At 40.6% G+C, this 14,346-nt stretch overlaps 1 protein-coding gene across 2 annotated transcripts in view; it reads right to left on the bottom strand.

Moving 5' to 3' along the window:
- Positions 1-12,541, bottom strand: part of LOC138959370 (sorting nexin-14-like) — a 37,100-nt gene extending 24,559 nt beyond the window's left edge. For both annotated transcript variants that reach the window (XM_070330801.1, XM_070330803.1), the window contains exons 1-13: positions 12,315-12,541; positions 10,435-10,503; positions 9,680-9,728; positions 9,156-9,235; positions 8,740-8,818; positions 8,176-8,219; positions 6,852-6,939; positions 6,370-6,454; positions 5,033-5,192; positions 2,856-2,931; positions 1,905-1,949; positions 1,220-1,300; positions 396-516 (exon numbers count right to left, since the gene is read on the bottom strand). In XM_070330801.1, coding sequence (XP_070186902.1) covers positions 396-516; positions 1,220-1,300; positions 1,905-1,949; positions 2,856-2,931; positions 5,033-5,192; positions 6,370-6,454; positions 6,852-6,939; positions 8,176-8,219; positions 8,740-8,818; positions 9,156-9,235; positions 9,680-9,728; positions 10,435-10,503; positions 12,315-12,412 — 1,075 coding nt within the window. In that variant the 5' untranslated portion in view covers positions 12,413-12,541. The remainder of the gene's footprint in view (positions 1-395; positions 517-1,219; positions 1,301-1,904; positions 1,950-2,855; positions 2,932-5,032; positions 5,193-6,369; positions 6,455-6,851; positions 6,940-8,175; positions 8,220-8,739; positions 8,819-9,155; positions 9,236-9,679; positions 9,729-10,434; positions 10,504-12,314) is intronic.
- Positions 12,542-14,346: the final 1,805 nt, after the last annotated feature.

The following is a 14,346-nucleotide window of genomic DNA, read 5'->3' as shown; positions in this document are numbered from 1 at the left end:
GGCACCCTGCTTTTTTCAAAATAGCATAATACAAAAACTACAGGCACCCTGCTTTATTCAAAATAGCATAATACAGAAACTAATTATCCAATCATATTATATTAATGAATTCAAATTTACATTTGGCTGCTTCAGGGTCAATTTTCGAAGATCAAAAGAGACATACACTTCTTGAGGACACTGTGACAAAAACAGTTTACAGTTACACTTATACTTTAATCTGGATATCCTTAAATTCAGACACCTAATCCTTCAGTTAAAAATTAAAAACACAGCAGTTTATCATTCTAGATTTTGGAACGTTAGAAGCCTTGTTTTGGATTCCTTCAGTTGAAAAGCAAATTTTTTTTAAAGATTGAAAAGCTTTATTTATCACAGGATGTGAAATCACTGACCACACGAGAGGCAGAACTGCAGCACGTTGACTGCAGCTTCACTCTTGAGAAACTGCATGAATGGGTAAAGATGCTGTGGGGCGCCAGCATTGGTCACATCGTTCAGTTCTAATCTCAGACACTGCAATAGACAGGAAACTGGCAAATGAAAAAGAAGGTCTGTTGCGCACTGCTAACAAATTAAGCAACACTAGTGCTTCATACTGTGAGAGTATGAATGTTCCAGTATCATGACAGCACATATGGCTTTAGAAATAAGAAGGTAATTCAGCTCAATCAGTATCAATAAAAGATATAAAGACAGACCTACAGACACCATTGCTCTTGACTCACACAAAATAGATTATCAAAAGCATCTAATTTTCCCATCATTATCAATATTGTTAGAATTGTTTTGTCTGATAACTTCCTCCTCTCTATCAAATTTGTGATCTTCCCCATGTACATTGCCAATCGTCTTTTCTTCCACAGTCCGCCTTCCCTGTGCCATGTTTCCATTTCACACATGACAATTCTTCTTCTTCTTCTTCTGCATTCCTGGGCTGAAACTCCCACGTACACTCATGTTTTTTCAGGAGTGAGATTTTACGTGTATGACCAATATAACCCCACCATTTAGGCAGCCATACGCCACTTTTGGGGGATAACACAAATGACAATTAACCCCTGGAAGCTTCAAACTAATACATACATACTCTTGAAAATGACAGAACTTTAGGATAGCGCTATCAAATTGCTAACAAACAACAACAACAACAACAACAACAACAACAACAAACACACACACACACACGCACAAACAATGTAACACCACATCAACTTACGGACTGATTGGTGGCCAGTGATGTACCAAAGTGGGCAAGGAACTGAACTTTGGGTGTGGGTGGCTCTGTTGCTTGAGGGGGCTGAAATATAGAAGCAGAAGGTGCACTGCTTTCAAGAAAGTAATTATGCTGCTCATGTACACTATACATATACATAGTTTCCATTGGTTGTTGTTTGTGTCCCTCAAAAGATGCTACATGTAACTGCTTTCAAGAAAGTAATTATGCTGCTCATGTACTCCACACATATACATAGTGTCCATTGGTTGTTGTTTGTTTGCCTGTTGGATTTACTATCCGAGTCTGCACATGTCAAACTATGTTTCACAGAAATATGTTTTGTTCATGACTTGTGTGTACGTACAAGAGATTTTTGTCCCCAGTTACAATCATATTTTGGTGTGAGAATGTGCATGTTTGAATGTCAATGTGTCTGTACAGCTTCAGTAATGCTGTGACCACTATGTTAGCACTCTACTGAATTCTCTCATGCTAACCTCATGCCTAAGTTGTATCTTTCAACATAAGCAGAAAGTAGCAAAATGGCTATGCACACTCTTGCTCTCATTCTTTCTCTCAAACACACACACACACACACACACACACACACACACACACACACACACACACACACACACACACACACACACAGAGGAAGTATAAGTCACCATAATTGTTCACTTACCGGAGTATTGTCAAGAAAGACCAGCAGAAGGTTGTTCAGCATATCCTGAAAATACATGTAAAATACCATTATCGATCAACAAACTCAAACAAATGAACACACACACACACAGTCACACACACTCTCTCTCTCTCCTTCCTCTCTCTCCCTCAAAAGATCGTCTGTGCAGTAAGTTGATGTTTGTCTACAAATAATTCTGCATGAGCAGAAATAACAAGAACAAAAAACAGCAAAAAGAAAAAAAATGCTTACAAAAGGATTAAGAAAAACTGAATAAATAAAAATAAATTTAAAAATCAAAACAACAAAATTAAAAAAATCAAAACAAATAATTAATTTTCATCTAAATTCTGTTACAGTCAATTAAGCTCTTAAGCTTTAGTCCCACACGCGATTCAATCGTTGAGATTCAATCGCGCGATTCCATCTTGAGCCAATCGCACATCACATCGTAGGCCATTGACCCGTCACACGATGAACGATAGACGAACGATTGACTAACGATTGACGAACGATAACTCCACGCGAGCGGGGCGAAAGTGACGTGTCACAGTGAACACGGCAAACACGCTTTGCGAGAGCAGACGCTAATGTTCGAACATCGCTCTACCTTTCTGAAAAGTACCGTTCAGCATTACGCCTTTACAAGAAATAAAGTTCCCAGACAGTTGCAATTAATGTTTCCCGACCGCTGTACACGCCTAAAACGTCTCCTTTAAATCTGAGTAAAAAACTGTTCTTCCAAAAAGTTTTGAATCGACGAAGAGATGCTGTCCGCCACTGTCCACCATTATTTTACGTCACGGCGTGAAGGCCGCAACGACGCTCAAAGCTACGAGGGAATCGCATGAGACTGAGTCGCAGACTTGTCGTAGCTATTTTCCATGACTCAGTCGCCCGTGTGACAGGGTAAATCTCACGATTGAATCGCGTGTGTGACTGCCCTCTTACAGGGTTGGCAATGGCATCCATAGCAGGGAAAAGAACAGATCCACACAGGATCTCTCTGACCATGGCACAGGTACTCCTGTTGAACACAACACACACAGACACAGACACAATTGAGAGAACTAGGAAATAGCCATATGGAAGTGAATTAAATCACATGCCGAAAGGATATTTTGAGATTCATTTAATGTGAGAACGAACCTCACTTAGGGTCATAATTTATACATGCACGTATATCGGCAGATTGCTGAAATCTCTGAGCAAAATTACATCAGTCTTTTTTTTCTCTCAAGTTTCCTTTTAATCTTTGTTCTAAAATCTCTCCATCTCCCTGCCTGTTTAGAACATAATCATTGCAGTAAGTACAGTGGAACCCCTCTCTAGCGACCTTGAAAATGTTGACAAAAATCGGTCCTTATGGAGGAGGGTCCTTACAGAGGGAGGGGGCGGGGTCAGGGGGCCACAAAGAAAGTCACCTCAGATTTTCTTAAAAAAAGAAAACAGAGAAGTTTGAGTTGCTGACGACCGTTTCCTCAAGCAAACTGCTTCGATTTCATGTTTGACATTGTCGATGGTGTCCACCAGTTGGTGCATGTTTCAATGCAAAAAGAGTTTCTGAGCAAGCATTCTTTACAGCAGTCCCTGCAATGATGAAGGCCCTCCGAGAAAGAGAGTGAAAAATCGGCCACAGTTCTCAGCATCGCGTATCTGTGTGTAACCTCTTTCATTGACAAGATACTCTTGTTTCCCTGCAGCCTTGACCAGTGAGTCGGTTACCTAATCTGTGAACCCTTCAGTTGTGTTGCTTTGTCAAAAGTTAGACACAGTCAACTAGTTTCGCTCTGAGTGAACAGTGCAGCTGGCCTCAATTAGCCGGTGACACCTCTCTGGCCACAGCACCAAACAGTACATGGCTGGGGGGAGGGAGAGAGAGAGAGAGAGAGGGAGGGGGGGGTAGCTGGCTAAACTCAGTGGGGTGTCCGGTGTCACTGCATGTCAGCAGGGAGAGCATTGGAGAGAAATAGAGAGGTGTACTCTTCCAAACAATTTCTAAGGATCAGTTGTCAGGGCTTAGGGTAGTCAGTGAGGGAGAGTGAGAGCGGTGTTGTGTACAGTGTATTTCCGACTGAAGAGTGAAAAGTCACTGCCACAAGATCGGCATGCAGTCAATAAAGCCAGACAAGAAGAATGATTATGACATGCGGCTCTATCTGCTGGTTTTTTATTCAAACTGGTTTTCAACGCTTATTCTCACAAAGCATCTGCACACCTGCCTCTGCCTCTGTGCTGTGTTTGTGTGGCTGCTTTCGTATGATGTCAGTGCATGGTGAGTGCGTTCACTGCCTTGTCACCACTTTCCCACCTTTTCAGAATGTTTTCTTTGTCTTGGATAATTCTTTGAATTTGCGATTTTCCAACATCAAGACTTTTTGCAATCGCGATGGCAGTTTCTCCCTTTTTGTGTCTGTTCACAACATTCACTCGATTTTCGAGAGTTAAATATTTTCTTTTCTTTGTAGACGCCATGTCGATCTCCACTGCTCTTCTGTCCAAAGACTGTCTATTCTGACTGAATTGAACGGTGTATGTTGGTCACGTGAGTTTGTTCTCTCGATGATTGGTTTGTGATGTTTACTCAGCCATCACACCTCTCAGCGGTTAATTAGTGCCTTTGCTTACGCGAGACGGTTATAACTGGTTATAACCGGTTTGTCAGTGATGCGTTACGCTGACTGAGAGTCTTGGCTTTGTCTGACAAAGTCGTTACACAAGCTGTTAGGTCGGTCCTTAGACGTTAGAGCGGGGTGGTCGCTACACTGGTGACAACTATATAAGGAAACACATCGGTTAAAAAAAAAAGGGGTCGTTGTGGCGGGGTAGTCGTTAGAGAGGGGGGTCGTTGTGAGGGGTTCTACTGTACCGGAATAATTGGCATCTGCTCCCTTCATCAAATCTTGTGAACATGTCACTATATCTTCTCAAAATGTTGCCCTTTCTTCATCAAATTGAATCCGTCGCGATATAACCTTGAATGGTTGAAAACGACGTTAAACACCAAATAAAGAAAGAAAGATCAAATTGAAAACATGACCAAAAAAACCCTTTTAACAATCAATATTTAATGACAAGCATGACATCTTTAATCATCATCATACAAAATTACAGTGGACCAAACCTACTTGGAGTGCAGGGTTTGAGGTCTAAGAATGTATGGAAAGAGACTCTCTGTCAAGCGCCTCAAATATTCCAGCTCTGCTTTCCGACTCCACATGGCACAGTGAATGTTGGCACCATGGTAATCGAGCGTAGCCTGCTGAAGGTCACTGTCTTGTGGTACACCTGTATAAAAAAAAAAACATACATATGTATACAGACACACACAAAAAAGGAACAAGAAGGGCAAAGCCCATACGACTCACATGCTTGACCTTGACCTTTACATGACCTTGACCTTCAGGGTCAAGGTCAAATAACTAAACCTAGCAATGACATCATACACTAAGAACTGCTTTACACATTTTTCCTACCAAAATACATGTGACCTTGACCCAAGGTCAAGGTCATCCAAGGTCATGCAACACAAAGCTGTTAATTCAAGACATAGGAAGTACAATGGTGCTTATTGGCTCTTTCTACCATGAGATCTGGTCACTTTTAGTGGTTCACTACCTTATTTTGGTCACATTTCATAAGGGTCAAAGTGACCTTGACCTTGATCATATGTGACCAAATGTGTCTCATGATGAAAGCATAACATGTGCCCCACATAATTTTTAAGTTTGAAACAGTTATCTTCCATAGTTCAGGGTCAAGGTCACTTCAAAATATGTATACAATCCAACTTTGAAGAGCTCCTGTGACCTTGACCTTGAAGCAAGGTAAACCAAACTGGTATCAAAAGATGGGGCTTACTTTGCCCTATATATCATATATAGGTGAGGTATTGAATCTCAAAAACTTCAGAGAAAATGGGAAAAATGTGAAAAAATAGCTGTTTTTTAGACAACATTTATGGCCCCTGCGACCTTGACCTTGAAGCAAGGTCAAGATGCTATGTATGTTTTTTGGGGCCTTGTCATCATACACCATCTTGCCAAATTTGGTACTGATAGACTGAATAGTGTCCAAGAAATATCCAACGTTAAAGTTTTCCGGACGGACGGACGTCCGGACGGACGGGGGGGACGGACGGACGGACGACTCGGGTGAGTACATAGACTCACTTTTGCTTCGCATGTGAGTCAAAAAGGAGACAAGAGAGAACAAACACACTACTGTATCTCTCTATTTCTCTTCTTCAACAGCAGAGTAAATCTTTAATGTTTCCATGAAGAATAGCTCAATCAAGATAAACTGTAAACACAAACTACACATCAGTGTGTCAGGATATGAAAATACAGAAACATCCTGCAGGCATAATATTGCCAGATGTACTTGTACCCTTATAACTGATAGCCTGTCCAATCAAATGATAGGCAAGCTGGTTCGAGTGTTGTAAGGAAAACAACTGACTCACTGTTTCTGTTGGCTTGTACAACAGCGTCAACATGATACAGAGCAGCCTTGGCCAACTTCTGTGTGACTAGTTGGGGAACATCCACCTGTGTTGAACACAATATTCAGTGTAACTACTAAATGCACTAGCAAAGAACTCTTTACACAGAGACACCCAATCACATATATATTGCGAGTTAGAACTTCTCTCATAGACAGACACACTCAGACAAAGACAAACTTATGATGAGCACACATACACACACACACCAACATACATAAAGGCAAACAGACATGCAAAGTGGTAACTAAGCAAACACAGGAACATTCTCATACAAGAAAAGGAAACACACACACACACACACACACACACACACACACACACACACACACACACACACACACACACACACACACACACACACATACCTAAAACCACAGATTTCTAGCCTATCTGCTTGTGCTCTCAAGGTAGTGCTAGACTCTTACTTAGCTTCAACCTACCTTCTGCATGCGACGAAAAAGGACAGACGCCAGGAAACGAATGTTCGTCCGCAGTTCATCCACAAACTCTTCATCCAGGCTAAGTTCTCTGAAAAGGTAGTTCAATTTGTTAATGGTAGCATACTGAATACTATAACATTTAGTGCATAGGTTGGTGAACAGAGTGAATAAAAAATTCGAACAATATCACAAAACACTTCTCACTTAGCCCTAAGGCTTTTAGTCATGCCTCGGGCATCTGTCCCTTTGAAAAAATACCAAGTTTCACTGACTTTCTGGTAAGGAGACAAAAACTGCAATTCTTTTACGAAATAACTTTTATCCTTATCCAGGCAGGACAGCGAGCGAAGCTAAAGTACGTCTATCAGATCCTGCACGTGAACTACAGTAATTACTTCAAAAGTCTACATGGAAGTCTATTAGTCTTGACGATACAGTGTTCTTGCTAACTTTGGTAGTTGAAGTTAAGACATCGTGTTTATTTTTTTTTTTAAATGGTAAAACATGGTATTTGGTTCCATTTTGGTTTGCTGCACACATGCAGCTTTTACTCCCAGAAAGTGATCACGAGAACAAGTGTTCACAACTCTCACATAACAATTTGTCTAACAATACAATATGTCTCAACATGTATTTCTCTCTCTCTCAACTGTATACAGAGATAAGAACAGCCTCGCTTTCACCTAGATCCTGCCTAAAAACAATGTTCAGACCTCATGTTCAGACTCGGCGTAATGATTCCGAAAGGACTACTTTTTAGCGGTCAAGTTCAGTTGTCCGCATACTCGAAAGTGAAAAAAAAATGGAACGTTTTGCTACAGTATCGGAGGATGAACTGTCGAAGAAGAAAAAGAATCTCGTGCCAACCACTACGCTGAAGACCATCCGAGTTGTCCAGAAGAAGTTCTGAAACAAGTCACGTTCCAAATCAAAAGACGACATTCTATTCTCTTACGTCACTATTCTTGGTTTGCGGTACCATTCGGCGGCTTTGCTACGAGTATGCCATAGTCTTGGTTGGCCGAGACCTTGAGGTGGAATGCGAGTGATTAGGTTTGTTGATTTTGCTCGGAGAAGTGGTCCGTGTTCAAGCAAGTTTCTTTCTTCTTCGAAAACAAAAACCCTAAGACCAGTGAATGTCGAGATATATATGTTAATTGGATCTGTGATCCAAACATGCCTTTTGGTCAATCGAGATGGCAGTTTATTCCACTCCCCCAACGGGCTCGTGGAATAAACTGCCATCTCGATTGACCAAAAGCCATGTTTGGATCACAGATCTAATTAACGTATAGTATAATCAACATGAAAGGATTTCACTTACTTGTACCAGGTATAAACATACTCCTTTAAAACCAAGTTGATGAACTGAAAGAAAAGAGACACAAGTTATTATCCAAAAAGACTTGTCAAAATAAGTGTTTTACTGAACAAAGCATGAAAAGACTTGTCAAAATAAGTGTTTTACTGAACAAAGCATGAAAAGACTTGTCAAAATAAGTGTTTTACTGAACAAAGCATGAAAAGACTTGTCAAAATAAGTGTTTTACTGAACAAAGCATGAAAAGACTTGTCAAAATAAGTGTTTTACTGAACAAAGCATGAAAAGAAGCTTCCAATGAGTGCTTTTTCTCTTCATTACTCATACACAAAATCCCTCACCTTACCCTCCTGGATAAACTAAGCAAGACAGTGCAGAATTGTAAAAACTGAGATGCCTCAAAACTTCAGCTGACTTCGTCGACTAACAGGAAAAAAGCTAGTATACAGTCATCTAGTACACTGTACTTTGTTGTGTGGCATTATGTCATAACATAACACGCTAGCTTTTAACTAGGAACCTAAAGTCAACCATAAAACAACACACACAATTCAATGACTTAAATACCTCTTCCAACGCTTCATCCACTTTCTGGTGAACTTCCAAGCTTGTCCATGGTTGAAAAGCCAGGATATTCAACTCTGGTCTGGAATGCAATAGAGTAGAATGAATCATCAACATTGGCTGTTTCATATATATATATATACAGTGGAACCTGCCATGTCTACCACCTCATGAAAACAACCACCTGCTCACAACAGCCAAACAATTTTTGGGGATATAATTTACATTTGCTCAGCAACCCCTGACTGTAACGACCACTTTTGGCCAGCCCCTAAGGTGGTCGTTATAGACAATTTTGACAGTGTACTTATAAGGTAAAGACCTAACCGTAACAAATGTGTGCTAGAGCAGAGGAAAAGCTCTCTTAACATCAAATACCACACACATACACACACAATGACACAAACATCAGTGATCACCTGTGTCTTGGGCATTTCTTCTGGCCACAGACTCTGCATAGTGTTCTCATCAAAGTCAGTTCACTCTCTGTGTTCCATCTCTGAAATCAAGAAAAATAAATTAAATATGATGCAGAAAATCTTGCATGTTATTCAGATGTTTGAGTTTCATGCTTATCAGTATCACTCTGTCTGAAACATATAGGTAGCAATTTGTCTGTTCATTTGCATTTCAAAATACATGTATACAGTGTATAGCAAATCTATGGCAATCATAGTGATAATAAAAACATATGTTAACTCTTATATTTTAGTCATTACTTTAATTTCAAATCCTTGTAAGTCACACACAGATGGAAACACATGCACACCCATGCATGCAGTGACACACATAAATCTACAAACACATCAGATACAGATACAACCTTCTCTTCTTCTTCAATGTTAGAAGGTTGTGTCACTGCACATACAACCACACACACACACACACACACACACACACACACACACACACACACATACAAACTAAACCAAACAGAGTTCACCTTTTTGTGTCTGGTGTACATCAGCAGGTTTGGCAGAATACTCTGAGGGCTGAAAAGTACAAAATCAGATTACAATAATATTACATGAAATACGCTATTCATGCTACAAATATTTATTGTTTACTCAAAAACTGTGCATGTGAATAGTCTGAATACCATAAGTACTTAATCAATAAATGAATATAAACTACAATGGAACCACCCTTTTAAGACCTTGTTTATTTTTTCTTCAGTCATTTTCTGTTCATAATCATTACTTTTTCATTCATAACCTCTGTAAATTAGGATGCTTTATTTCTTTAAGACCAGATTTTCTGAGATTTTGTCATGACATTAAAGCGGGGATGAACTGTATGTTTGTGCTAGGTACCTTATCAAATTTAAACCATAAAGACATTACAGCTATCCCAGACATTGTTCAATTCATGCAGTAAATAATCAGAAGTGCACAGCTCTGACACACAATTAAATAATTTTGTAAACTTTGTTGTAACTCAGAAACTAATCCTCTAGCCCACATTCTAAATAATGTTACCCTCCCTCAGGAAACTAATCACTACAGCCTTTAAGTACTTACATAATAACAATTTATACACAGACCTGACCCTATAGATCTAAAGACACACATTTAGACCATGTACATACTTGTTAGTTGCATTAAGATAATAAAGTTTTATTGAATTGAATTGATTGAGAAAAATCACATCCTAAAACAATCAAACAAACAACAGCGACCAGAGGGGAATCATGCATACCTGAAGCAGCTGTACGCCACCACCACTCCCATCACAAAACACCATGCTGCTAGGACCAGGTGGAAATAGCTGTAACACAAATAAAAGCTTGACAAAATCCAATCACATAATGATTTCTTTCTCTCTGCATATATATCATACTAGATGATTACCCGCTTCGCCGGGTACCGGCTTCGCTGGCGCAAGAAGGAAGGGAGATCTAAAAATAGTAACGTGCAGTGACCTTCTAAAAATAGTAACGTAGTAACGGGAATATGGATTGACGCCACACGAAGGAAGGGAGATAAACGCAAAACACTGGAGAAGATAAGGAAGAGTTACTGGGAATGGTGAAATGAACAGAAAAACCAAAATCGGTTCAGCGCTGCGCGCTGAGAGCACGTGTTGAAAATTCTCATCGAGCAGGTTGTGTCCGGGGTCTACCTGAATATGCCCACCAAATTTGAAGCAGATCCATCGAGAACTTTGGCCGTGCATCGCGGACAGACACACAGACAGACACAAGCCGTAGATATATATAGATATTGTATATATACTTGCAACAATATATAGCTACATGTATTTCATAAATAGAAAAAAAGTTTTAACTTGTAACTTAATTGTTTCCTGGTGAGCAGGGGAGGAGGTAATGTATACATCAAACCCACTCACACACACAAGAAAGAAAATAAACAAGGAAGAATTAATAATAATAGGGGACGGCATTCAGTATCAGCAGTTGGCAATTCAACATTCTTAAATGCCCAAACTTCTTTCAAATTGCCCCCAAAAAGTTGCCATTGTTTTGGTAAATCTAAAAAATTTTCCAAACTTTTTAGGGAAATCAATTTAGGACTGCCTTAGTCTTTGGAAAATTGCTGAAACTTTCATTACCATTTCCACAAACCGGAACAAAAATCCTAGCAACATCCATGAAGAAAGTAGTAACACTAACAGCTAGCTCTTTGCATGATCAATATATATCCACAGTAAATGAGATAGTTCAACAGAAAACAGCATCATTTACTGATTCAGTGAAAGAAAACACACCACAGAAAACACATAAAGAAACAAAGTAAAATTATAAACTGAATTTGTTTTTCTGCTAGCTTGTTTCAGTTCATTTTATAATTCTTGACAGGATTTTAAAGCCTCGATAAGGGAGGTCGGTACGCCTTGATGCAAGCTAGGCCAAGTGAAATGTAACCTAATTCGATCAGCCTTTAACTTTTTACTTCTCTTGACCAGGCCCACCTTTTCTCCTTGTACTATTTACATGTCCTAGATAAAAATAGATAAAATCAACAATGCTTAAACCTAGTTATAACAATTAGGATATATATTTTTTAAGTTCATGTAACTTGTGTAACTTGAAAGAAATGTATGGCCTCATAGTCATAGCTCCTGTGTGTTTTAAGTCAACACTTACAGTACACGTTACACTGTTTACACTTTACGTTATACACTTACAGTTATATATAATTTTGTCATCTGTCTCACTCTCAGTCTCAGCCAAACACATGCATGACTGTATAGTCAGTACATACATCAGCTGCTACACATACAAAGGTAGACTTACTTAACCAGACCATTGCTGTGACAAGTGACTAAGCTCTTGTCTTATCAACGTGACACAATGATACACAATTTGTAGATCCACTGCCCAACTTCTGAACCGCACACCAATCTACAAGATCATGTACGAATTCTTCTCCTAACACAATTTGCACCATGCATACCGTTTCCTATCACTGTCTTGAACAGAAATATACACGCACACTGTATGTACTACTACATAAATAACCCATACATAAGCAAACCCAAACCAGTGGTCTCACTGTAAGTGACACTGATCTAAAATTTTAGTAATTAATCATTCCACAAATTGCATTCTTTGTCACCTGTAGAAAACCAAAGTGAAGACCAGCAGTGCAGTTGTTCCCACCGCAAATTTCCTGTGTTGCTGCAGGTACAGCTTCACCACGTACCACGGAATCATCGTCAAGTCCTCTCTCTAGCGATGTGGACAAAAAACATACTGTAAAAGCTGTAACTCAGTAAAGTGTCAACAACTAAAGAAAGGGGTCCGCCTGCTGTTTACAAAGGGAGAGAACCCATTGTTACTTCCTTGGGAGGGTAAAGGTACATCACTCTCAGATTTTGCATCTGTAGTTAGCTCCCTTTACCTTTAAAGGGATCCGACACCGATCAATGCACAGCGTAGTGACGATTGCGAACAAGTTCCGTAACTCTTATCTTCCGGGCCTTAACCTCCCCCTGTTTTCATGATCCAAAACAAATGAGTTTGCTTGCCCTCGTGTCCTTCGTCTTTTTCTTTTGCTCCTGTGTCATTATGACGTCAAGCCTACAATAACGTCACGGAACTGACACGTAAAAGAAAGTCCATGTTTCTGGTCCAAGACGTTCCACCCGTATTACAAGTCTCGGTCACTATGGCTGATGGGGTCTATGTCGACCAAAAGAGTGGGAGTCCCTGTAGGTGGAGTTCCTGTAGATGGATTCCCTGTACTATACACCACGGGGTGTACTTCCTGTAGCGTTTCGCTGATCAGGGCCGGACTACCGGGGGGGTTATGGGGGTTGCGCAACCCCCCCCCCCCCCCCCTAGCCTAAACATGTACCTTACTTATTTAATTTTTTTTATTATTGCTTATTTTATGCCGTTTCATGCAAGGAGCGACCATTTTCCTATCTCAGAATATGACCTACCGGCATCAGCTTCAGGGGGCTTCGCCCCCTGACCCCCACAAGGGGCTCTGCCCCTTGACCCCGCCCAGGGGCGGACGACGGGGGGGGGGGGGGGGGGGGGGGTGTTTCTAGAGTTTCCGGAACCCCCCCCCCCAGCCAAAAAATAAAAATATTGAATGAGGTATGCATTTCTTTATTTTACATTGAGTTTCAATTTTTGGGGTATTAATCAGTGACAAAATCTGCTGCCTGAAACTGGTAATGATCATCCTCAGAATGCACCAGATTGCATCATTTTGCATCCTTTTTTTCAAAATTTTCCGGGGGGGCATGCCCCCGGACCCCCCTAGCAAGCTAGGCATTTTGCGCCGTCGGATCGGCGCTTCGCGCCTTCACACCCATATCTTCACAATATACTTTTGAACCCCCCCCCCCCCCCATAAAGCTGATCCGCCCCTGCCGCCAGGGGGAACATCCCCCTGGACCACCACTGGCAACCCCCCCCCCCCCCCCCCCCCCTCCTCTTAGCCTAGTCCGGCCCTGCTGATATCGCTGAAAGTCACATGACGCTTAGCGACATCGGTAGAATTTGATGTTTTTCTATATTTTTTTTTATCTTTCTTAGAAATTCGAGTATGGCTTGCACGTTTTATTGAAAAAACTCCACCGGCCTGTGGGATTCCCTGTATACAGGAAATCCCCTACAGGAACTCCACCTACATGGAATCCCACTCTTTTGGTCGACATAGACCCCATCAGCGTCACTATGCTTGCCGGCCAAGAATCTTTCATTCTTTGTGCGTGGTTCAGTGTCGGAGTGCGTGTTCGTTTCTGTGTTTGCAGGTGTGTGTGTGTGTGTGTGTGTGTGTGTGTGTGTGTGTGTGTGTGTGTGTAGCGTGTCTGTATGGGTGTGTGAGTATGCGTGTGTGTGTATATATGTGTTTCGGATTGTGTGTATGGGTGTCTGTATGTGTATATGTATGTTTGTGAGTATGTGTATATGTGTGTGCGTGTGCGCGCGTGTGTGTGTGTGTGTGTGTGTAATAATTACATGTGATGAGCGTATCTTTTATGATTTTCAACAACAGAATTTCTATATCAAAGTTTCAGTAAAACGAATAACGTTTTTGTTTCGTTGTTCTCATTAGTTTATAGACGTAGCATCGACAACCAATTACAATTTCTGAAACTGTTCTTTAAACAACTGCTCGCAAACATTATGTG

Source organism: Littorina saxatilis, linkage group LG2 (genome assembly GCF_037325665.1).
Source record: "Littorina saxatilis isolate snail1 linkage group LG2, US_GU_Lsax_2.0, whole genome shotgun sequence".
NCBI classification, from domain to species: Eukaryota; Metazoa; Mollusca; class Gastropoda; order Littorinimorpha; family Littorinidae; genus Littorina; species Littorina saxatilis.
This window is presented reverse-complemented; position numbering and strand designations above follow the sequence as displayed.